At 39.6% G+C, this 27,252-nt stretch overlaps 1 protein-coding gene across 1 annotated transcript in view; it reads right to left on the bottom strand.

Moving 5' to 3' along the window:
- Nucleotides 1-27,252, bottom strand: part of itfg1 (integrin alpha FG-GAP repeat containing 1) — a 155,281-nt gene that overhangs the window by 21,167 nt on the left and 106,862 nt on the right. Inside the window, exons 13-14 of the mRNA XM_040131108.1 lie at nucleotides 16,054-16,097; nucleotides 12,569-12,647 (exon numbers count right to left, since the gene is read on the bottom strand). Coding sequence (XP_039987042.1) covers nucleotides 12,569-12,647; nucleotides 16,054-16,097 — 123 coding nt within the window. The remainder of the gene's footprint in view (nucleotides 1-12,568; nucleotides 12,648-16,053; nucleotides 16,098-27,252) is intronic.

The following is a 27,252-nucleotide window of genomic DNA, read 5'->3' as shown; positions in this document are numbered from 1 at the left end:
TGCTGGAGACTTTTCTGTTGGCTTTAATCAATATGTGACCTAACTCAAATTATAACTATGCTTTTGGTTTACCTTTACAGTATTTATATAGCTGGCCATGGTACAAAAATGTATGTATTGACTTATTAGTAACTGACTAACTGAGCTGCCATACTGGACTGAAACACACTAAGAACACTGCACATGCCTGTGAAAGGATTTTAGATGCAGCAGTGTGGAATCTGGATTCAGGGTATATTAGTTATGTTTTACCCGCAGTGTTTTGTAGTGCAAGTGTTTTTTGGGCCTGGTGAAATAAATTTTGATATTTCCAGCATTACACTTTCATATTTTTGGCTGGATCGCAACAGCTGGGCCAGCCCTATAAACGCGAATGTCCGTGACTGACTGAGTGATAAAGTTACACCATTGGTCGGCCAAATGCTGCGTGAATGAGTGATGAAGTTACATCATTGTCCGTTGCTCTTTCAAAATGAATTGGCGCAAACAGTTCCTATTGCGTCATCAAGGGGTGTTTATGGTTTAGTGTTGCCAACTTAAAGCCTTTGTCGCTAGATTGACCAACTTTTCACACACTTTTAGAAACCTTTTTAACTTATGGTCATGGTGATTTTTTCAGACACCGTCACGGTTATAAATCAGGATTTTAGCAGTGCAGAGCAGTAGTTTGGAAATGGCTTGAAAGTGACTGCTGGTTAACATGTAGTCTTAATGGGCTGGGTTTAAGTCACTATTTCATAATCGTTCTGTTCTCTGACAACAGAAACAGAAAAACATGTAAATCAGAACTGCTTTAGTTGGAATTTGGATGAATTAAAATGCTGTATATGCGAGCACAGAGAGTAGGAGAGAGGCAAAAAGATAAAGAGCGGTCTAGCCACATACTATGTTTTGACCTAGTCTTGTTCTCACAGCAGAATGCCAGACAGTGAGGACAAAATCAAGGATTTTGGGATATTAAGGCTCTCCCTGATTTTGAAGCTGACGAACTTTATTTCCTCGTGGGCATGAGAATGCGAAATGGGGAAAAAATGTGAGAGACATTAGAGAGACAAAAGACAGACAAAGAGAGGACATGGATGTCTCTGAGGGAGCAACAACATCCTAATGTGCATGTGTGTGTCTATCTACTGAGGTCTTATGACACATACGCTCAAGTAAAACCTTGTACCGTCTGGAGGTTTCAGCACCTTTGGGCAGACATGCAGGGTAACAATGTGATGTGTAACATCCGCCTGAAACTGAGTCAAGTGTGTACACGGGCACTGAAGGGAAATATGAATTTTGAGACAACAAAAATTGCAACACATCAAGAATAAACGAGGAATCTAAACATAAAACATATGTAAAACACATCTGTTAAAATTGACAACATACTATCTGCAAAAACCCTCTATAGGTAAATGAGAAATACACAAATACCATGATCCCATTTAATCATCAAAAAATAAATATGGTAATAAACTTAATTGGCTGGCAGTGCAGGAACACACACTCACACACACACTCTCCCTCTCACTCCCCAGGGCTTCAAAACTGAAAGAAAAAAATGTTTTCAGAGAAATTCCGAGTGCCTGTCGCTATAGAAACCATTTTCTCCCCTGATGGCGATAAAAGAAGCAAATTGCAGCGATGGAGGGTGGAGCCATGAGGGGTAGAAGTGTACACGAACACACATACACACGCAGTCCACCTCGCCTGGAGAGCCCCCTTCAGTGCCTATACAATGGTGTCAAGTTCTGGACATTGATTTGGGAGGGAAAATGTGTGTGTATGTGTATGTGAGAGTGTGAATGTGTGTGTGATGATAGGCTGAAGGACCCAGAGGGCTTTATAGTTGTTCTGTCCATCACCATCCAGCTTTGCACTGTCTCTCTACTGCATCGAAGCTTGAGGACACCTGTGCCAAGTCGATAACCGAAATTACACTGTGTGTGTGTGTGTGTGTGTGTGAGAACAGACCTAAAGACAGCTGTTGTTGCCCTAGTTTGCCCTTACTAAAATCAAAATAGAAGGTTCACCCCACATAAAGCTCCATGAAACTTCCTATGTGTAGTCCATGAATCACGCATTGAGGCCATACCTCACTTTAGTTTTCATAGGTTGTTTAGAAATGAAAAATAAGCAAAAACTGAAATTACAAAGTTATAGGAGAAAATGATTGAAAGGAAAAGCAAGGCAGAGAAGATGTTAACTAAATGAAATGTTCCAAATGTATGAGTTTGAAAGGTTTTAAGAAATTATTGAAAAGAGAATATGGTAGAGCATGACCTTGTCGAGTAAACACATTTATAAAAACATCTATTTTGAACAACTTTGGAAACAAGATTCAACCAAATGTAGCTGAAAGTACCATACAACAAAACCAGTGAGTTTTCAATGTGGCAACATTTGGAATGACAATTGGCTGTTGCAAGATTGGAAAAAGAAGTAGAACTTTGATAGTGGTAGTGGTATACTGTATATTTCTTCCATAAGTACAGATACACTCAAGATTGTCAAACTTTCATTTCGTGGTTAAACTAACTTAAACTTATGAGCGAGTTCTGATAGCTTTCAGGAAAGACCTTATTTTCTTAATCATAATAGAAAACAGCTGCTTTTGCTGTTACCTGCCCTGCTGTTACAGATATCAGTACTGGCATATACTATAAACATCTAAATGATAATGCTAGCATGGTGATATTCAGTAGGTATAATGTTTGCAATGTTCACCATTTTAGTTTAGTATGTTAGCATGCTAACATTTGCAATCAAAGTTTCATGGCAATCCATCAAATAGTTTAGTCTAGTCTGGCTAAAAACATGGTCAAACGGCCTCTTTCAAAACTTTTCATCCAACAAACAAATTGAGGAGGATGAAACCTGGGACAAACTTAGTGCTACAGGTAGATTTTAACTTCTATAGTTTTGGTATAGTCCTGCTTTACTATAATGTAAATCCTACATTGAGACACATACAAGCATTTAATTCATTTAAATACAAGGATGTTTAGAGACAGATCATCAGGCAGGCAGACAACAATGGTGAATAATTAAAAGATAAACAGTCTTTTGAAAGTATATGATATTTATAAACTTGCTGCAGAGTTGCGAGATTACAGGGTGAGAAATGACAGAAAAGAGACAGATGAAAGTGAGAGGAGGGCTGGAGGACTGCGGAGGAGAAAAAAGATGAGGAAGAGAGAATGGGAGGGAGGTGAAGGAGTGAAAAACAGGGAAGAGAAAAAGCATGCTAAGCCTGATCAATAGTAATTCTCCATGTCTCTGCAGAGTGTTGTGTGTCTTGTTCTTTTTCTACCTCTTCAATATTTCCTTCTCCTCTCTCCTCCACTGTTCTGATCTTTCTGTGCTCTTCTCCTCCCATCTTTTATATTTCTCTTTTGTTCCACCCTCATTTTCACTCCTTTCCTTTTATCTCTGCTTTCAGCTCCGTCCTCTGCAACCTGTCATTTTCTCCCCTTCCAACCCTTTTCATTTCCCGCATCCACCTACTCTTCTATATTACTCCCATATTGTGAATTCTCCCTCTATGCTTCAAGCGTATCTTTCATATACTGTGCAATAAAATGGTTTAAGAAAATGGTAACACTCACTATTGACCTGATCAAGTGCAATAGGCTGGCTTTTACGACACTGCTTGAGGCAACAGCATGATGCAGCAAAAACCAACATGAACGGCTTCAGGTGAATTTACAATTCAACTCAACGCAACGCAACGCAACACAACACGACACACCACACAATTTTTCATTTGAATTTGCATCTAACGTTGTTTTAGATCTTCTAAATGTCTGAAAGGTTAAGATGTGTTTCTGGATGAGTTGCTGCAGATGAACATGTGTTTTTTAAAGGTTGTGTATGCATGTACAATGAGTGAGCTGTTTGAGTGTGTGTGAGTGAGCCATTGCTAATCCCCTGAACTCATTAGCCTAATTGGACAGTTTGCAGAGAGCTCCACATTGATCTGAGCCTGTTATGATTCTTTTCTCTTTCTGTTTGTCTCTGTCCTTCCTCTTAGTTTCACTTCTCTCTAAAATGTCCTCCCTCTCTTTTCTCCGTCTCTGTGCGCAATAAACTTTGGCACCATAGATACACTTGCCCTGTCTGGACACAGCTAACCAACAATTTGCAGCTCGGTGGTACAAACAGCCAAATATGTTGGATTCAAAGAAGCAAATGTAATGACGGAAAATAGCAAGTATTTACCAAGTATACCAAGTATATTTATAAGAACCATGATGTATAATGAATTTAAAAACTCAAAATGAAGGGTATATTTTGACAAACCATACTTCATTTCACAAGAGAAAAAACTTAGACTTTGATAGAATTTCCTTAAAATATAAGCTACTTTAAGGATATTCTGTTAAAGTATAAGCATTGTGCACAACACTTTACACATTTATGAGTGGCTTTCAATTGAAAAGCTGTTTATAAAATTACTGTCCTCCACAACTTCCCTGAAAAGCAGTGCATATTGTTAACTACTATTGTGATACGAAGACCATTAGACAGTAATTGAGAACATATAAAAATACAACTGTTTTTCTTCAGGTAGAATCAATGGCTATACCAGTTGAAAAAAAAAAAACACAACTTGAACTAAACCTGCAGGCTGTTTTACTGAGGTCAAAACAGCCGATGCAAGTTAAAAAAACCAAAGCAGTTTTGAAGTTAGGGCATCAAAGAACTGTGAAATACAGCAGCTTCGGAAAGTATTCAGACCCCTTTACTTTTTGCACACATTATTGTGTTGCAAATTTAATTTTTTAAATGGATAAAAATGCCATTTCTGCCCATCAATCTACACTCAATAACCTAATACTGAAAAAGTGAAAACATGTTTTTATAAATTTCTGCAAATTTATTAAAACTCTAAAACTTAAATTTCTTATTTAAAAAAGTACTCAGACCCCTTGCTGTAGCACTCCAAATTGCTGCCAGGTGCACCCTTTTCGCCATAATTTTCCTTGAGGTTTGTCTAGAGCTTGACTGCAGTCTGCCTGTGGCAAATTGAGGTCATTTGACATAGTTTATAAAGGCACACACCTGAGTATATAAGGTCCCACAATTCACAATGCATGTCAGGACAAAAACCAAGCCTAGAAGTCCAAGGAACTCACTGTAGATCTCTGCGATAAAATTGTGGTGAGGCATAGAACAGGGTAAGAGTGTAAAACCATTTCTAAATCTTTGAGTGCTCCCACGAGCACAGTGGCCTCAGTATTTGTGAAATGGAAAAGGTTTGGAACCACCAGGACTCTTCCTAGAGTTGGCCGTCCGGCAAAACAGAGTGACTGCGCAAGAAGGACCTTGGTCAGAGAGGTGACCAAGAACCCAACGGTCACAAAAAGAGTTTCAGAAGCTCTACGGAGATGGGAGAACCTGCCGGAAGGATGATCATCTCAGCAGCACTCCACCAATCAGGCATTTATGGTAGAGTGGCTAGAAGGAAGCCACTTTTAGTTAAAGGCATATGATAGTCCGCTTGGAGTTTGCTAAACAGCATTTAAAGGACTCTGAGAGCTTGAAGAAAAAGATTCTCTGGTCTGATGTGACAAAAATTGAATTCTTAGGGCAGAGCTTCAGACACTATGTCTGGCGATCACCAGGCACTGCTCAGTGCCTGGCTCATACCATCCCTATGGTGAAACAGGGTGGTGGCAGAATCATGTTGTGGGGGAGCTTCTCAGTGGCAGGGACAGGGAGACTGGTCAGAACTGAGGAACGGATGAAAGCAGCAAAATGCAGAGAGGACCTTGAAGAAAACCTGCCCCAGAGTGGAAATGACCTGAGACTGGGGCGAGAGTTTACCTTTCAACACAACAATGACCTGAAGTATACAGCTAAGACAACACTGGAGTAGCTTTGGGACAAGTATGTGACTGTCCTTGAGTGGCCCAGCCAAAGCTCAGACCTAATCACCGTAGAACATCTGAGGTATAGGTATAGGTGGAGGTATTTAGTAAATGGATAAAACTGCAAAAATGGCAGTTTTATGCATTTACTAAATACCGCCGCCAAGGCCAAACAATCCTACGCGTCTGTCTAGCTCTTACAATAGAAAAATAAAAGGAAAAATGAAGTAGTCTGATAACATAAATGATTTATTTGTCATAAAGCATAGTAAGTACAACTCTGTGTGTAATGCAGATTCAGCATTTTCTTCCACCAGATTCAGATTATTATCCAGAGTATTATCTGGATCTGCACCAAATTGTACAAACTCAGAGGTGTCAACACCAATATGTCTGATTTTTTACATCAAGATGCATACATTATTTCCTGAGAAATTTATGAAAATGTTGAAAAAATGCCCTAACTCAATGTTAAGGAAAGTGATAAAAAATTCCTGGATCTGCCCCTTTAACTGGATCTGCACCAATATTTAATGGGTTTTCCCTGGCTCATGCCCGATCTTTCCACTATTTTTGGTGAAAATCGGTACTTTTTACTTGATCCTGTTGAGAACAAACAAACAAACAGCAAACAGACACAGGTGAAAACATAACCGCTCAGCGGAGGTAATAAAGTGTGCAAAAATTTAAGGGGTCTGAATAATCAATGAAGCCAATGTATGTTTGTGTGATGGCCAATTTGGAAACGCATAATGAAAGTGGTGACATTTAGATGATTTCTTCTTGACTTGAATAATTTTCCCAAAATAACACTGTACAAAACATTAACTTCATACAGTACATCAAAAATACTGTGTACAAAATTGCTGATAAAATAAATAATTATTGATTTTCAGACTCAACCTAAATCTTTTAATGTCACTATATTTTTCATAAAGGCAAAATAGTGCCCCTGATATTTTGGTCTAGGAAAACTGAGTTTAAGAAGGTTTCAAAAGTATTATAGTACATCATAAATGAAGTTATTAGTCTGCTTCTTCATTGCTCCTGATTGTGTTTAATAGACCAGGCGATCTCTTCTGCTACCTCTAAAGTGAGGATAATTTGTTTTGATGTGAGTCATAGGACAACCATACTAAAGGTGACAACATACTGCAGACATTAGTTTGTCTGATAAATTCAAAGCAGTGGGACTACTTTCAGCAAAACAAAGTCAACTTTTCTAGCTAAGTACATGACAACTGCGGCTGAGAAAAATTAATTTCTAAATGGTGGGAGGATATTGTTTCTGGATAGTTTAATCAAATCTAATATCTGAGGTTGTGATTACAGTGATAATCAGTGGCCTCTCTTCATCTTTTTGATTGTTGATTATAATCTTACTATTGCCACTGAAAGTTACATCTTATGGCGGTATTTGCTGACCGTATGTGAGCCAGGACAGAGGGAAACACACTGCAGTGTTTTTCCTGCTCAGCATCTCTGAGAGTGTCCACAGTGGGGGAGAGAGAGAGGGAGGAATAAAGAGGTTGTTAATGAATAACTTCAACTATTCATCTCCACTACCCCATGTGTCTCTCTCTCTCCCTCTCTCTCTGTCTCAGCAGGAGTTAGTTGATAATGAGGTGTGGTGTTGTCAAAATCACAGTCCATGCTCATCCATCCAAGCTGCTTAGTAAGGGGCCTGGTACACCACTGTCTGGTACGTATACACACATACACACACAAGGTCACGAAGAGATAGATGTAAGATGGATGCATGTGCACTCAGTCAAATGTGTTTTCACACACACAGCACGAAGACTGAAGAATATGTGTGAGTTAAGACAAATACATGAACACACATAAACTGTACATACAGGTTCACACACAGTATGCATTTCCCACAAACATACACACACCCGGGCACAGACATGCAAAACAGTAAGAGTTAGGTTGGTACAAAATCTTGTCAGTATTTCAGCTGACCTTTACTTGTCAGATCAGAGGGTTGCATTATCACTATGATATGCCTGAGCATATATGCAACAGTATTTACCATTGTGGGTAATAATTTCTCTCTCAGGTGTTTCACCAGATGAAAGATAGCTCTATTTCTGCTCCTTTCTAAACGAAACCATCTCTTCCTCTTTTCTTCATCCTACCAACCCCCTTATCTCCTCTGACCTATTTCCGTCCTTTTTTTTCCACCATTCATCTCTCTCTGATCTCTCTATTCTGTGCCTTCTCAGTCTTGTTTCTATCTCTCAGCATATTACAATCTCTCCTTTCCTCTCCACTCTCCTTACCTTTCAGGAGGGTGAAGGGTAAATGAAGATCCTTGGGCCCCAGTGGAGAGGCCCAGACATCGTGGTTGTGTGTGTGTGTGTGTGAGTATGCGTGTGTGTGTGTGTGTGTGTGTGTGTGTTGTGTGTGCCCCATCATTCTGGGGCATCTCTGGCAGCCTCACTGGCTGTTCCCCGAGCCACAAGCTACAGAATAAATACACTTTAAATCACCACACACATGCAGGCACGCAGGCACGCAGGCAAGCGCACACATGCGCACACACACACACATGCACACACACACACACACACACACACACACACACACACACACACACACACACACACACACACACACACACACACACACACACACACACACACACACTCTTGTTATTAGGACATGCATTAAATTCCAATCATTGTGGATGGCCTAACCCAAACCCTAATCCTAACTTTAACCATAACCAATTCACACTTTGCCCTTAACCTTAACCAGGACCTTAGAAATTACGTTTTCCCTCATTAGGACCAGGCTTGGTCTCCATGAGGACTAATGGTCCCGACAAGGCTGGTGTTTATACTGGAAAAGATCCCAATGAGGTAACATACATACACACACACGCACACGAAGCCTGCTCCCTGCCAGCACTTTACTGCTGTTAAATAAGGGGTTTGGGGAGTTATGCCAGCAAAGTCTTTGGCTACTCTCGCTCCCCTCCTCTCTCTGTGCACTCCAGTCAAAGACAAAGTGGAAAAATAAGCCTGAGTTCTAATGGGCATACTGTAATACGCCAGGATATTTTAATGTTAAATGGATGGGATTCTGCTTACTGAACATCACAAAACCAGGAACATAAAGGCACTCTGTGGATTCCATTCCCCACAAAGACATTTACTGGCTGAATGTACAAAATATCAAGGTCATCTGCTCTTTGAAAAATGTTTTTGTGGAATTTTTCAGTTACACAAAATGGGTGACCTGCTCCAAAGATCCCTGTGGAGAATCGAACCTGGGCCTTACACTTACATGGTATTGGTCCTCAAACGCACTAATACGTCCCATCCTGCTTCATTTCACCTCTTAGAAAGCCTGGCATGGATTTATCTATTTTTGTGACAAAATGGTCCATTACTATAATAGTAGCAATATTTATAATCCACTGCACTGATTGGCTGATGTATTTTTGGTCCTGCCCACCACCTTTGACATACCATATCTTAAGACCATATCTAGCAGTGTACAAGGCTGATTAAGAGGCTGAATAGGTAAAGGTAGTTACTGAATATCGTTTGTATTTTTTGCAGTTGTGACATAGTCAGAGGCAGATCAGAAAGGCTTGTTTAAAAGATGCCATGCCAACACGTCAAATAGCTGGTGAAGAAATGAGGAGTTTCAGATTCATGTGTTAGGAAGACTTAAAAAACATACCTTACTGCAGAATCTGCCCATGTGTAGACAAATTTTGCTCTCCATAATATTCTGTTTTTAAAGCCAGCTATACTATATGACCAAAAGTGTACAGAGGTATGCTGACACCTATTTGTCTGTAGTCATGGTTTGGGCTAGGCCCCTTAGTTGAAGGTGATACAATTATATTCTAAACAGTTTTGTGCTTCCACTGTTGCGGCAGTAGTTAGTTAGTTAATTTCACCATCACAATAGTTTCCCAGTTTGGCATGGAAGAACTTGACTGGCCTGCGAAGAACCTTAACCTCAACCCAATCCGGCAATTTTGGGATGAACTGTAAAACGTACTGCACGACAGGTTTTACAACCCAATATCAGTGGTCAGCCTCAATAATGCTCTTGTGGCTGAATAGGGACTTTCAAAAATCTTGTGGAAAGCCTTCCAGGAGTAGAGGCTACATTTTAATGTTCCTCAAATGGGTTTTATGTCCACGTACTTTTGGCCATGTGGGACTGCAAAGCAGAAGAGGTGAAATATTTACAAGTGTAGACTCACATCCTCCATAAATAACTGCTAATGTTTCAGGTAATTTTTCTAAATTATTTTAGTTGAGAGTGGAATTCAAAAGCAGACGAAAATCACTGGATCTTTTTCAGTGTCTCACTTTGGTATGATTTTAAAACTGTCACCGCCTCCACATTCAGTGGGATTCTGTATCACACTCTATCTTCTTTGCAGTGGGTGTGGGTGCAGGTGGTAATAGCCCTCCCTTGCTCTCCCTCACTCTCCACTTTTTCTCCTTCTGTCTATGCCCATTCAACTGCAACTTTTAAACCAGTGGAGTGTGCGGAGTGGGAATGAAACTGTGTGTTTCATCCCACTTTGAGACAACTAAATACAGGACGGCTATTGTTGATATTTTGTCCACTCTGCGTGCTTTGGGCTTGGACACAGAGCGCGTAACTGAAAAGTCTACAGCCACTGGAGGATTAGTTTAAGCACTGTTTTATAGCCAGGAGCTTAAAGATGTCTAATGGTAGTGAAATAATCATCATGTTAAACCGTGATCTATCTACCTTTGTCTATTTAAATATGTACAGTGAGGTCCAAAAGTCTGAGACCACACTGAAAATCTTTAACATTGTCACGTAAATCTGGAAATAATGAGAAAGTTTGAGGATTCAGAAACATTTAAACACACGAGTAGTTATGTCATGTAAAATGAAGAAGTATTTAAAATTCTGCAGTAGAATCTGGCTCCCAGAATGCAGGCTTAGTTGGGGTAAGCCTGCAGACCAGAATGGGAGGCAGAGCCAAGCTATCAGGTTCCTCTCCTGTGGACCCATCTCCCAGTTTGGATCCGGGAGGCAGACACTCTCTCCATGTTTAAGAGTCGGCTTAAAACCTTCCTTTTTGATAAAGCTTATATTTAGGGCTAGCTCAGGTGTGACTTGAACCATCCCCTAGTAATGCTGCTATAGGCCTAGACTGCCGGGGGACTTCCTATGATTTCCCATGGTCTCAGACTTTTGGAACCACTGTATATACTCCTACTGTGCCAGCAGATTAATGAAACAATGGAATCTGACAAAGTTGGATTATGCTGCACACAGGAATACACATGCACACACAGACTATATATATCCCTGACCCCAGGCTGTCAGTGCATCTTGTCCTCATCCAGCTCTCTGTCCTTCCCACAATGTAACATCAACTAGGTTAACTGTAGCTAATACGGCACAGCACAACTGTTCTCAGTGTCTGCACTTATATCTCTATGTATCTATCTCTCTCGATGTATCTTTCCTTCCTTATTAGTCTGAAGCAGTCTTAGTTGGTGGAGGGGTTTATGAGCCCCAGGGTTGCAGAAATGTCTTATCTTATGGAGACCCATCCTACAGGCTACAACATACAAATCAAAAATACTAGTCATAATTTATGTAAAAGGGTGATTTGTGACTAAATTCTACTATTTACAACTTGGTACCTTGCTAATACCTCAGCCAGATATTGACAGCACTGATTACAATAACCCTTTAAATGTAGTTTTAAAAAAAACCCACTCAAAGTCAATGAGCAACAGAAATTCTCTTCCAGCACTGATCATCCTGTCCTACTCAGTTCCATGCATAATCATGATCATCATCAATGAACTTTGTCAAAAGAAGTCACAAATATAACCACAGGTGATGCACTGCTGCAAACTTTACAAGTCCGCAAGTTTTGTGTGCCTTTTTAAATTGAAACAAAGACACTGTTCCTCTCTAGAGAGAGTTTTACCCCGGACTTAAATCCGAAGAAAAGAATTGAGTAAGCTACAGTTTGTTGAGGATACAAATTTGATTGATAGTATAGTTAGTATTAGTGTAGTTATCTTTTAAAAATTAATCCTGACAGGCAATAGTTCAATATTTATTTTCCTGTAACAATTTAACATTTGAATATTACAGAATTTTACAAAAAACAAATGTTAGCGAGACCTGCATTCATATAGGTGAAGGAAAAAGTACACAGTAATTCAGCATCTAACAAGGTCTAAAATTACTTTAGAATGTAGATAGAATAAGTGTGAACTAAGCACACACACTCACAGAAGCATTGTGGGGCAAAGATTAGAGCTTTATTGGACTGATTTATTTTCTTTTCAGTTACGGCACTTTTTGGATGGACCTCCGTTTTCCCTTTGTTTAGCTGCCCTTTTTGCTTCAGCATTTGTCTTTGAGACATAGAGACTATTTTGTAATTTATAGAAAAAAATGAAAGAAAGAAAATAAAATCAATACGTCCTTTCATTCTCTGCTATCTAAAATCCTGGAATTCAAACTCTGTGGTGTTCAGCCAGACTAAGGACAGCTGACATTGTTAGGGGGTTAAGTTATTGATAAGCCTGACAGATGTATAAAAGCTCAGACAGTGAGATTTACAGAAAAACAAATGCTTCTCTGGCTATTCTCTATCATGAAATGGGTAGTTTAGCATAAGCGGTCAAAGCTACCATGGAAAAAGATTAACAAAAGAAATAACTTACCTGAGGCGTTTTTCAGGTAGCCGTTGGAGTCCACTGTGGTGTACATGACATAGGGACCTGGCTGGTTAACACCAAAAGGCTGTAAAAAAAAAAATACAAACACATATAAAAAAAGAGACAAATTTTGACATTTTTGCAAATATCTTTTCACATCAGCTGTCTGTCAGTGAGGGTGAAAGAGGACTGGGAGGGAGGGGAAAAACAGGGAAGGGTGACAAGAGCAAGAGTGGGCAGAAAGACAGGCAGGCAAGTTGTCACCACAGTGACCTTGAGCACTTTTTTAGTTTTATTTTCACTAGGTGACATGGCAAATGTCTGACTTAGCTGGCTTGAATCTGACTGAGCATAAATGAGTGTGACGGATGGGTGCCTGTGTGGGCGTATACAGAGAGGTTGTCTTATCTCCTCATTATGAAAGGATGACAACTAATGAAGAGATCTGTCGAGCCATCCTTCGCTTTACATCAGCTAATCATGTAAAGCAAACATACACACTGCAACAGCGACTTGGCCCTTTATGCTGTGACACTCAGCAGTCGCGTGAGAGAGGAATAGAAATGAGGTCAAAAAAGGGAAGTGAAGTGAGAGAGATGAGAAAGCCATGGAGGAGCAGGCTAGCGGGCTGACAGAAAGACAGCGGAAGAGAGGTGTGACTAAGAGGAAGAGGAGCGGGAGAGTGAAATGAAAAGATAGACGTGGTTGATGGATGGGAGAGGAGAGGAGTAGAAACAGCCGCAAGCTCCACTCGTCTACTGCATTCATCATACCTTTCAGTTAGACAACAAACGGGTGGAAGAGTAGACAGACAGAAAACCAAAACAACTCTAAAACAGGCAGCCCCTTGCTGATGTCAAAGCTAATGTGTTTTGCAAAGGGCTCTCCACTGGTGAAAGGTTGTATAAGGAGTGATGCTACTGGCCGCTCTACAACATTTCTGTCAAATTCCTCCATCCGCCTACACATGAGCATCTGACATTAGCTCGTTGGGATGAATAAAGGTGCATAAAGCTAACTGCTGGATAAAATGATGGCTACATTTAATTTCAAAAGTACACTATATAAAAGCTCATGGTATGTTTTCCATGCAAAACACTATTATTCAGACCATTCAGACCGATTCACAGTGATGCAGGTCAAACCCACGTTGGGGCTCTATTTGGATGGGTCAACGTACATCAGCTGACCCTCCTCCATGACTCTCTTCTCGATCAGGATTGGATGCAGGTTAATACCAGGGATGGAAATTAATTCAAAGATGCTGACTTTTAAACATCATTTAACCCACTTGTCAAAAAAGAAGAGAGAAGGGAACAGAAAGGGAGGTAAAAACTGAGACTTAACTTTCATTGGGTAATTATTGGATGTAATTCATTGCAATTCTCAGGTTTATCACTGAAGTGTAAGAACTACACTGTAGACTGGAGTCTTACATGCTAACAACAGCAGGGCAACAGCTGTCTCATATGAAAGGATTCAATGCAGGCTGAACACAAGTTGAGTAGCACTGTGTCATAGGTTACGTGCATCTGCTGTCTGATAGGAGTATTATTCTGCAGTGTTACTAGTAGCTACAGCCATCGGATAATGTCATGGGAAAAAAAAATACACGCACACACGCACACATATATATAAAAATATATATCATGTGTATTCAAGTGAATGAGGTAAGTTGTCTAAGACCTCCCGTTTATACATATATATACTGTATATGCACAATTACTGGTTTTAATGTTGTGGCTGATCGGTGTCATTTATTAGATGGTGCTTACTTAATTTAAACCCTTTCCATTAAACTCTTAATGTAGCCCCCTGATTCATTTCAATAAGGCCAATATGTTGGCACAGACAGGATGAGGATGCAGAGGCTTCCAGCAACAAAGAAAGAAGAAACGACCACAAAAAACAAATGTGGAGTTATCTGACAAAATAGTTGAAACTAGCTCAGCATTTGCCGCAATGCTACGCCATTTAGTAACACAAAGTGTTGTCCGATTAAATACGTGCAAGGGCACATTTCTGGAAGATTACTTTGTAACATAAATGGCATATTTCTACTCTTGTATACCACATAATCATTGAAATGGAGGATAAAATAATTGCTGCTGTGAGTTATAAAATCTTCCCTCATAGTACTTTATACTGTACTTCTGGGAAGTGTTCTGGCGCCTTCCAACTGATGGGTCTATTACTCAAAATTGCCTTCCGGGACTGTATGTCATCTTCTCACCAGTACCTAAAGAAACAGCTTTTTATGGAAAAATGTTCAGTCTGAATATTTGGTAAGGTGGTGAAATTGCTTTGTTTGATCTGGATTGCAATAGTCTTCAATATGCAGATTTCATCGTAGACAAATTCTTGTAAAGCAGTAATACAAAATATCATCCTCTGCTGTTACCTCTATTTATGTGTTTTTTTGTAACTGATTGTTCTAAGTTTTTCCATTGTGGTATCTGCACCTTTTAATGATGTATTGATGGTGTTTTCTTAACCAAGCTTTTCTTAATGAGACAAATTCTAGAGCCACAAGAGGAGGTTAAGGCCAAGCTGGGACCTCTTTGATAGGCCTAACTTAACATTGCAAAGGTTTTTATTTATCAAACTGATAAAAACTGTCTGGGCTTGTCACGCCAATGCAGACATGAAGTCTTGGATATCTCATAAACTTCCAGAATCTGAGCAGAGAGTAAACTAGGGATGGATACCTGTGATTATAAAATTGTTAGTACAACCCAGTCTCAGCAGAGACCATCACAGTCAAAGTGTCCCTGAACAACAACAAACAACGAGCGAACATAACGTCAAGCTATATTTTACAAGGACAGGAGTTGGAAATCAGGCACACCTACCATTTATTTGCCCCTTTATTCAAAAATTCCCTCATGATATTTTATTGGAAAATGCCAAACAATAGGAAGAGAAAGAAATACAGCATCGTAACATGGGCTACTGAGTTGTATTATGAAGGTCTTTTACCTGTCTCCATTACAAAGAAGAAAAGGAGGAGAAGTATAAGCAGGTGAAAATCAGGTGCTGGTTTACTGCATAAAACAAAACCTCATTTGTTTTTGTGGTTTCCATTTTTTGTCTTTTTTATTTAAAATGCAGTAAAAGAGAGGTACTTCACATATAAATAGAGGCTTATGAGGACCTAGAGTTAAAAAACAAATCACCCATTCAAATCTCCTTCCCTGATTTCCTGAGTATGAAGTTGATTCTCCCCATAATTGTTTAGGCCAGCAGTGGTGGCATTTCAGAGTATTTCTCTTCCTGTTAAACAACTGGTGACTACAGACTCTGGAGGAGAATAGAGATTTATGCATATAAGGATAAGTGCAATGGGTATCGGCAGTTCACCGAGGCACACACACCTGGTCAGACTGGTCAGCTGTCAGGATGGATAAGAAACAACTTTACCACACTTTACATTTTATGCTGTCATTAGAGAAGTAGACACACCAACAGGCAGACAAAGACAGATTTCTTACCTTCACATCTTCTGGACAGTTATTGGAGCAGAGACCGCTGAGCACTGAGAAAGACAGAAATGCCAGAGTAAGACATGTTATTCAGCATGTGTAACATTTCCAGTACAATAACACACTCTGCTGTGGAACAATCTGTGATGGTGCTTTTCTGTGCCCCAAGGACCACTGTATCAACATGTATCAAATATCAAGCGGTCAAACTCACACAGGGTAATAAACTTTGCTTACACAATTACTCAAATTCCACTTTGGGTGACAGCCAGCACAAAAAATCCTGATCATATTAAATGTACTAATTTTTGCATTACATTTCATACAATTTAATAATCTTTTCTGTTTGTTAGGTGGACGAGACAAGACAGACAATCAAACAAGGGAGGGAGGGAGGGAGGGAGGGAGGGTCTAAATTGCCTCGATTTGCCTGATGGGTGTCATGCTGAAGCCCAATACTCTGTTAATAAGGCCTGCACCCAGTGCTGTAGTACACAGCAACCAAACTCAGTGCACCTATTCAAAGGGAACATGACACTGGGCAGGCGAAGCTTCGGTTTTGGACTGTTCATCACTAACTTGCCAAACTTGTTATTCACAAACATTTACTGTACAAATAGCCTCAATAACCCATCTGAAGAAAAGTAAGCACTGTAACTATTTTATGAAGACTTTTCAGTTATGTCGAGGCTGTTTAATATCAGTGACTTTTGAATTCAGAAGTCACTGATAGTCATAAAAAATTGCGTTATGTTCCCTGTTACAAGATCTCCATTCAATGCTCCGTTATTGTTTTTGTCCACATTTAGCTATTCACTCATCACCATGGTACCTCTATTAATTCCGCCACACTATTTAGAATATTTATTGAACTGTGGAGCACACCATTAAGCATTAAAAAATGGTAACTATTAGTAAATAAGTGGGTCTAAAAGGCAAGACAGTGTTTTTCGAAGCACTCCTGGAGTGTTGTCTCATGGAACAAATAAGTCTCTGTTTCACAAATGTCAGTTCACATTGTCTCTTAGACGCTAGTGTCAACACACAACCACAAATTTTTAACAATTTTTTTCACCCTTGTGTGTTTGTGAAGGGTATCTACAATAATCTGTCAAAACCTCCATTTCACTAAGAGTTTTCAAATTCCACTGTGTGTAACTAAAGCATAGATCAGCAAGGAAAATAAAATAAATGAAAAATGGAAGATAGATTAAAATGATGCAATTTTTCTTCCCGTATACTTCTTATGTAGATTATGGAAATTATGTTTTACGATTTAAAATGGCAATGTCTGCCTGAACACTGGCCGGTCCATCCCTTTAGTCCAGACTGAAATACCTCAGCAGCTATTGGATGAACTGCCATAAACTTTGGTACATTGCTCTTTCAAAACAAATTGGTGCAAACAGTTTCTATTGAACCATTAGGGGGGCGTTTACAGGTAGTGTTGCCAATTTAGAGCCTTTGTTGTTGGATTTGCTGACTTTTCTCAGCCTTTTAGCAACTTTTCGTCACAAAAGCACCCAGTGACAAACCTAGTGACTTTTTGGACAAACCTTAGCTACTTTCCATTGAAGAGAGTCGCCAGTATTGCAGTATTGTTGCGCGAGCACGAGGTTGGGCTTCCCCTCCACAGGCACACCTCTCCATGTGTCTCATTCAATTGACTTCACAGCAGCTGACAGAGACGTGAATGAGCTTGTAACTTTCTCTCTAACTGATCATTTTACAAGTAAATATAGCCGAAATCACAGCACAGCCATTGTCTTTAATTTATGGGTGGTGATTTTGTCAGGCGTCGTGGGCATAAAATCAATCAAGATTTTAGCAGCGCAGAGCAGCAGCTTGGAAATGGCTTGGAAGTGACTGCTGGTTAACATGTGGTCTTAATGGGCCACATTTCAGTCACTATTTCATACTTGTTCTGTTGTCTGACAACAGAAACAGAAAAACATGTAAATCAGAACTGCTTTATTGGGAATTTGGCTGAATTAAAATACTGTACATGTGAGCACAGAGAGTAGGACAGAAGCAAACAGATAAAGGGTGATCCAGCCACATACTAGGTTTTGACCTAGTCTTGGTTCTGACCTAGTCTTGGTTCTCACTATGTGGTCGACATTTGTAGTTTTGACTGATATGTCTGGACATCTACTGAACAGACTACCATGAAATTTTGTCCAGACATTCACATGAATTTCAATAACTTAGGTGAACCTTACATTTCATCTTGCGCTATCATTAGGTTAAAATTTCAATTTGTTAAAAACTTTGGTTTATCATCAAATATCTGTAATGACATTTCCATCAGCCTGAGCTATACTTTGTGTTTAGTGCTCATTAGCAAATGTTAGCTTGCTTACACCCTAAACTAAGATTGTGAACATGGTAAACATTAAACCTGCTAAACATAAACATGTTAGCAGTTTCACTCTGAGCATGTTAGCACGATGATGTTAACTGGATCCAACCCCAAAATTAACCATAACTCAGACATTGAGAATGTAAGTTTCACGTGAAGTTCAGTAGATGTTTCTTTTTGACACATTATTGTACTGTATCTAACTGACTGTAATTGGGCTGTAATTGGGCCCTAAACAAAGTGTGATCAATTACACCAAATGCTGTATGCAGATGCAGCAGTGGTCTAGGGTTGATGACTGTATTGCACCATTCTCTTGTACTCTGATCACTCTATGTGGTAACCCTGCTGCCATCACTTTGTGTGAATAAACAAGAGGATTTTTTGATGCTTTGATTGAAAAGAAATGGCGTACATGTGGCAAAAGCAAATTTGCTGCTTTGAAGTTCACAAGCTTATTAAGTATATGCCTGAAGTGGAATTCAGATGGAGCTCCCATCAAAGTCAGATGTGCATTCCTTGACCCTAACTGACCACACTGCGTATCAGCTGCTGCTTGTTTTGTTGTCATTTAACATGGCTTTTCAAAGTATATTTAGTAATCACATAGGTCTAGAAAACTGTCAGTGGTTGTTTGCATTATAAAATGTTTTCAAGTTAAGGAAAATCAAAACAGGCCTCCAGTGACAACAGACCATTCGTCATCTAATGAGACTAAAGAACTTCAATTATGTCTTCATATATTCACTGTGGAGACGTATGTGAGAGAGAAATCTGGAACCTCTAAGATGCCTGCTGTTAGTTCCTAAAGTCCAAGGCGGTTCCTGGCTATCCTAGTGCCCTTGAAGCTGAGTAAAGTTGAATAAATCTGAATGAAACTAATAAACCATTAAGTTATTTGGCTCTGAAAAGATCAAAGCCTTTAGGAGTGCCAGTGGAAATCTGACCTAGTACACCAAAGTGGTCAGAAAAAGCCCTGCATGTAATTATACCACTGTTCATCTTTGAACAAATACCACATCATCACTTCACAGGCTTTGGAACAAAGTCCTCTATGAAGGACACTGATGATCAATAAATCACACGGATCAGATTATTCATCACTTGTTTGAATTTTATGCTGTTTTAGGTCAAGCTAAAGGCACCACTGTCACTGACACTGAATCAATAACACAGAGGGATTAGACTGCCATTTGTTTGAAGTCAGTCTCATTTGGGATTATCTGGAAAGAGAACATGGGACATAAGACAAGAAGTAAAGCAGGACTCAAAGCTACCACACCACAATCTCACTGCAAACTCCCCAATCTCCTCTGGAATAAGTTTAGTTTATTCAATTCTTTGCAGATCATTTTGCAGCACAGAAAATGTTTTCACACATTACAGAGCATCTATTTTTACTTCAGCAGTTTCCTCTCCTTATGTCTGTGTGGCTAACAGCTCAGTTAGGAAAACTGAAATGTGTAAAAATGCACTTCCCAGAGGAATCTCTGCAGCTCAATGGGCTACAGCACAAACTGTGAACTTGTGTCAGCGTCAGTGTTAATCTGGCAGCAACCATTAAAATACTGTAAATCCTGAGTAAGACTGATGTGAAACGTATCCTCACGCTTACACAACACCACAGAGAAAGATAAAGATGTCAGTACATGAAAGGACCAAGGGGAACGAACACGATCATGCAGCTTTAATAGCAATACACTGAATTGATTGTCAGGATGTTTTTATTGGGAAACCGGGGAGAGGAGGTGCTTACTCTAAATTTAAATTAACGCATTTAAGAGGAACTGTTTTGCATGGCAATCTGTGTCTTGATGATAGAAAACACCAGATTTTTGTGACATTTTAATTTCTGGTGTAGATGTCATAAAGCTAAATCACACTTGGCAACACATAGAAATGACACTGTCAGAGCACCCCTCTCTCACACCAAACTTTCTTTCTCCTTTTTTTCTTGTCAAATATGAAATACCTAAATAAAGTCCAAATCAAAACCAAAAATGAGGCACTTTTAGCCAGATGTCTTTACACATCCACTGAACACTCTTGAATGTAAGGTATGTGAAGCAAAGGAAAAATTTGTAAATTTAATAGTGAGAGTGGACACACACATGCTACATTAAATTTCATGACATGAATTCACTGATGCATAAAAAGAAAGAGAGAAATACATAGACATAAACTGCATGAATACAGAAGTCCTTCACAACTCAATGGGCACGCTGTCGCTCCAGGAAGTAGATGAGTATGTGTCAGGGTGGGTATTCGTTTGTGTGTGTGTGTGTGTGTGTGTGTGTGTGTGTGTGTGTGTGTGTGTGTGTGTGTGTGTCTAGGCAAGGCTGTCACCACACTTATGAGAGAGAGGAAACTTGAATCTAGTGTTCCTTCTGTGAGGCCACTTTGTTCTTCATACTTCAGTGTCTGGTTGACATGTAACAAGAACAGCTCCTCCATGGCTAAAACAAGATCCATGGAATAGCTCTCACGCATCCTGTGGGGGACAGATTTTGTCTCTTGCCAATACAACAGTCCCTCACTCACTCACTCACTCACTCACTCACTCACTCACTCACTCACTCACTCACTCACTCACACACACACACACACACACGGACACATGGACAAACGCACACACACGGACACACACACACACACACACACACACACACACACACACACACACACACACACACACACACACACTACAGCCCCTACAACCTCCATTAGACTGAGCTAGCCTATTTTCTAGCGTAATATTAAGACTGATGGCAGCTCCTTTGCAGGACTAACCTAATCAAGTGGAGGACGAACTGGTCTGTGTACTCTGTTGGGGTCTGTGTTTGTGTTTTTTTTCCATCACTGTGACAACAAGCCAGCCAGGGAGCAGCATTTCATCAACAGTCTGTGCAAAAGCGTGTACTCTTTCCTCCTTTTTTTTTTTTTTTGTCAGTTGCCATGAGCAAAACAGCCCACATGTAAGTGGGATTGTAAAACAAAGAAAAATAGGGATAGCATTTTTATGTCTACATGAAGAAATATAAATTATGTACACACATTGTTGTGCCAAAATTAAACTTAAAGGCAGTTTTCCTGGCATCCAGAATAATCAGGAAGCTTATGTTTTGCAATAGAGATTAGGTTTTTTTTTTTTTTTTAGTTTCGTAGCTAAAAGTAGTTATATCTAGAGTGGACATTAAAATTATTAAGATTTAAAATTCAGTTTTAGGTTAGAGTTATACTTAGTTGAAAGCCAGGTTATTTTTTAAGGTTATTTTTTTAAATCAGTGATGGGTGGAAAATTTCTAATATCCCATGAGGGACGAATCCCTTCCAACACAGAATATATAATTACATACAATCCTGGCCTTCTTGATATGGATCGAGAATCAGGATCACTTTAGCTATGTCTATATATACTATTGGGTCTGATCCCATGGGAATCCACTTGTGTGGTTTTCACACTGCTGAGTACAGAGTCAGCATCTCCTGCTGAGAAACTAACATCCCCAAAGAAGATATCAACTTGCCCGTCCGAGGTAGGCTTAACTAGTGCATCCCAATTAGTTATTTACTTTTCGAATCCAGCCAGTTTAAAAATATGCACTGGCCAGTCACGAATTGTGAGGGAGAACAACCAAGATGTCTTTCTGATGTCTCTTTTTATCTGGCAAGTAAATCAGATGTGGTCAGAGATCTGGATTTGAATAATATGGTGGATGTTTTTGCCAAGAACTCAATGAGGAAGAAATATCTGCTTTAAGGAAGCACAGCTCACTGTGTGGGTTTATGGTTTAGTTTAAGGATAAGCAAAAGTCAGGCTCTATGATCAGATTAGCTTTACTCATCGGTATGTTTGTCTGGCCATGTCTAGTTTCTGCTACTGCAGCTGCCAGTTCGCCACAATTCAGATTTAACACTGGAGGCACACTGATGGCTTTGGATAAAAATGCAAAACTTTGTGATATGCAGTAGTCTACCAATATTGAGGACAGGAGGAGCCTCTGTGTTCTTAATCCATGCTGCAAGTTTGGAGTCTGGGACACCAGAAATCAGGTCATTTCTCACCACTAAGATCTAACTTATTGGTGTAGTGTGCTTTAGTATTATTACTGCGACCAAAAACCAGGGGAATTGTATAAATGTAGCAGAAAATCGGGGATGAGAGTCCCCTACAAATTTACTTCTTAAAACTCATCCATGGATGTGTGTCCTAGACTCCTCAGATGGTTGATAATGTATTAAATGCAGAGGATTAGACTTGCTGTACAGAAATACTTTCCCAGTATAGCCTAACAGGCTTGAAATGAATTTACTGACAACTGAGGTGTTTGGGTTTGAGGTGTTGACATTAAATATTAATGAGTTGCTAGCTGTAATTTTTAGTGCTCAGTTACAAGCACAAGCAATAATTTCATCTGATTTTCTAATGAATGTCAGGCAAGAGCTTGAAATGTTGAAGAAAAATAAAACCTGAATTAGGTTCGTGCTTCCATCAGCTGTGCTGCAAACAACAAATTGAATTGGCCTCTTGAATTGTTGTGTATCTGAAGGGAAATTTAAAATACTAACCTAAATTTAAAATACTACCTATTGACCCATCTTACTGAATTTGAGGAAAGATGGAGAGTAGGAAATCAACAATATCTTTTTCTCAGCTTTGTCTCAACCTTGTCTGATACATCTTATGTATATAACTTTCTATAAACAAATAACTGTACCCCTCTTAACTACTGCATGTTAAAGACCAAAGTAATATTTTTACTTGTGTAAGTTTCTGTTTAAAATTTTATCACTTACGTATATAATTGTATAGCAAACTCCAGTATTTTATTTTTGATGCAAACATACTGAAATTTCTACTTTGAAATTTGAAAGTTTGAAGTTTGCAGCAGCAAACATTTCATACACAGGTACTGTAACAAACTGTAACAAATCACGTATTTGAAGTCCTTCTTATGCTTGCTACAAACATTGCACCATGACACCTTTATAGTTTTAAACAGATATGCTTTTTATGTGCACCAACAAGAAAAAACACAGCAAAAATAGTCCTCACAGTGCAGAGAGGTAATTTCATGGGAAATGAATTTCTGTAAGTGTACTTATAAACACAATTCTGCATGCATGTCTTTTTGCTCAAAAATGATTGTTTCTATTTATATAATAGTTGCCTTTATCTAGGTGGAGCATCACCTGTTATTGCAGCCTCATTAGCACTCTATAAAAAGAAACTATGGCGAGCCAGAGTAACCACATGCCTATGTCACAACACAGTCCTTAGCTGTTGGGTCATCTGAAGTCACATAACATACTCAAACGTGCACACACACACAAAGAGCGAAATATGATGAGCAGATCTTGATGGGGGAACATGACATGCCGTGTCAGCACTAGTGGCTACAAGCGCGAGTCGACGAGAGCCAAGCAGACACACACTGTATATGCAAACACACTGACACACAAACACAACAATATGACAGCTGAGTGACATTTGCTCGGAGATGCTCATCACTTCTCATTGTCCTCAGGGTTCTTATGCTGACTGCAGGGCTGCTTACAGCCATGCACGGGCACATCACATGCCCACATACACATATGCCCATACACGCATACACTCACACTCAGACTCACACTCAGACTCACACTCAGACTCACACTCAGACTCACACTCACAGCAACAGAACACAATTGCACTGTGACTGAGACTGAGATGACATCTGCTCTTAAATAGCTATAGCAACTCCAGAAATGACCACCTGCTCATGGTTAAGTTGTGTTACAACAATAATCACTGCATATGGTATGTATGGATTGAATATATGTGAGAATATTTGCACATTTACAGAGTTTCTGCTTTTCTGCCTGGCAAATAAAGGCCTATATAGCATGAAACATTTGGGTTTTTTAATTACAAACGCTCTGCAAGAAAGAGCTGTCACTTGAAAAAATGTCTCCCGTAAACTGCTTGCCTCATCAGTGCCTAACTGAAGACTACTTTTTTTATTTGCCCCTATTAGACATACATTAATGGCTATTGTGTGGTTGAAGTGTAAGTATGAAAAGGCACAGCACTGCTGTTGGGATCCAATTCCCAGGGGGAGCTTTTCCTGCTAAGCATTCACTTTGGGTAACATCATTATAGCATTGTTGTATGCTCACTGCCCCTGAACAGCTGGCAGTGGCTTCCACTGTGTTTCAGTTTCAGATGAACACTACAAATGCAATGTGACCACCACGTTAATGTCCCATTTCAATTAGAATAACATTTAACATTCTCAAAGAGGCTAACTGTCTAGAGAAAACATGTTCTCTTCAACCAGACATTACAGTAATATTACAGCAAAGAATCAGATCTAGCAATCTACTTTGGTTTCTTTTTTGGTATAAAAGCAGTGTTATAGAAGCAGTGGAAGTAATTAGGCCTTCAAGGTGTGACACCATCAAGTTCAAAGTTTTTGCACCAAGAAGTGAGGAAAGATCCAAATGTGCTTTTCAAAAACTTGCACAGGAAAACTAAACAGCAAATATAATGTACAGTATATAGAAACAAACAGAGCATAATCTGTATCCGAGTTATCCAAGACTCAAAAAACACAATGCCCCCCCTTTTTATCATTCAATTATAAAAAACAATTATACACATAAGATACTGAGTATTCTCTTGTCCTCCTCTGATGCAAGCAGATTTGATAACATTGTAAAATTCCCACAGCTGTAAAAGACAACTGAATGGCCCGCATCACTTGTTCATAAAAGCAAATGTGCGAGAACCATATATCAAATATGGTGAGATATTCAAAATTAGGTGATGCCTTTGCTTTCATTTTCTAAACCACTACCCATAATTTGCTAATTGGTCTGTCTTCCAGCTCCCTGAATTCTCAGTGGATGTGGTCTGCACTAATAAAATGGAACTTGGAAATTGATTCAGGCTGGCTTCTCTCAGGCTATATCGCTGTAGCCTACCTAGTGCTGCTGGGCAGATAGGAGGTAGAGTTTCCACCTTATTTACACTGAAAAGAATAGCGGTATGAAAACAGCCAATCTTAATACCGTATTCAAATTCCATTATTGAAAAACTACCAGCCACTGACAAATTTCTCTCATTTTGGTCAAGGTCTGCAAAAGCTTAATTATAAGGAGTAAAAAAGTTGCCTGGGGGAGATGTATTCCTGCTATTTGGTTTTGGGCAAGATGTGGGAACATCATAAGTGTTCTGGAAGAGAAATAAAAAGTTACTATACTAAAACAAGAAATATGAACTACTGATCCTGTAATATGTAGTATACTATATTATATGGCTTACTTGTGGTCACATTTGCAGGCAGAGCCATTACGACTTCAACTGTCAACATAAGCTGGTGCAGGATGCTATTTTGATAAACATGGGAGCAGGCACTCCCACTCAGTCTTCTTTGTGTGTTGCAGCAGAGAAGTATTCACACCAATCTGAATATGCAGCCTCCAGTCAAATCCTCCTCCGGACCACAGAGCCACACTCAAAGACTTCATGTAAATCTCCTCGTTGTCATTTGAATAAAATGAAAAGAGGGAATAAAAGACAGCTCTGACTGACAGACTGAGAGAGAGGCAGAGAAGAAGCAGGAGGACAGGAAACAAGACGCTTGTCTCAGAGAAACAAGAGTGAAGGCAGGGTGAGGGGTGAGTGAGATAAAAACAGAGGGTGAGAGGGTTAGAGGGGAGGAAATGAAAGAGGCTAAATGAGGGAAAGATAGAAAGTAGAGAGCTGGGTTTGGTATAGGAGCAGTAGAGATGAAAGGGGAGGTGAGGAGTGGAGAGAGAGGAAGGGACTATGTGGGCCTAAGAGAAGCTCCCAGATGTTTCTCAATGAAGCTAATCTGCATCCTAATAAGTGAGCAGGAAACTAATCAACTCATACAGTTCTGCCTGTCAGTCTATCGCTTCATGTCTTTCCACACACACGCACGCACGCACGCACGCACGCACGCACACACACACACACACACACACACACACACACTCGAGATCATCATCCTCTTCTCCCCATCACCCATCATTTTATCCTTCTTGCTAATTTTGGAGTTTATGATTTCTCCCATCTCTTCCCTAATCATCTATCCATCTGTCCACCCTGCAACAACTTTTTGCCCTATTGTTTCTTACAGCTTAAAGTGGATCCTGACATAGTTCGTACAACATTCAAAATCATTTTTCGCCTTCTCAGTCACGGGGTGCAATGATTGGGTTCAAAATTGTGGGCTGAATCCTAAATGGACCAGTGGTAAACCTCTCCAAACCTGATGTACAAGAAGGAAGAGAACCAATTCTAACTCAAACCCAGTTCAAATAGACCTGAGAATAATTACATCCTGATCCAAAGTGTGGTCAACCTGAATAGATCATACTAAAGAGTGAACACAAACACTGCCACATGATTGAGCAGCCACTTTTAAAAAGAGTAGTCGTACATTTTATTTTGCTCTTCAATTCACTGTTCACACTCTATGTCTCGTTTAAAAGAAACACATTTTACCTGTGATGATTATGACGTGATCACAGCTGACAGCAAGTCTGTAAAAACCCATATGGCTGTTGGACATATTGACACAAATGGGACCATTTGGCTCAGACTGTAGGAAGAGTCGTTTCCATTGTCATGATGCATTATTTGTCATTGTCCTATTGATTGTTTGCCAAAAGTCAAGATGGCAGGTCTTTTCCAATATGAGCCTGTCAGAGACAGATGGTAAAGGGGGGAAACAAACACAAATGTTGAGCTGTGAACATTCACTGTACAGTTGGCGATGCACCACGAGTCACCGGACACTGCTCACACCACCATAGGCGGTGGTAATAAGAGGCAA

The sequence above is a fragment of the Xiphias gladius genome, chromosome 1 (genome assembly GCF_016859285.1).
Source record: "Xiphias gladius isolate SHS-SW01 ecotype Sanya breed wild chromosome 1, ASM1685928v1, whole genome shotgun sequence".
NCBI classification, from domain to species: domain Eukaryota; kingdom Metazoa; phylum Chordata; class Actinopteri; order Istiophoriformes; family Xiphiidae; genus Xiphias; species Xiphias gladius.
This window is presented reverse-complemented; position numbering and strand designations above follow the sequence as displayed.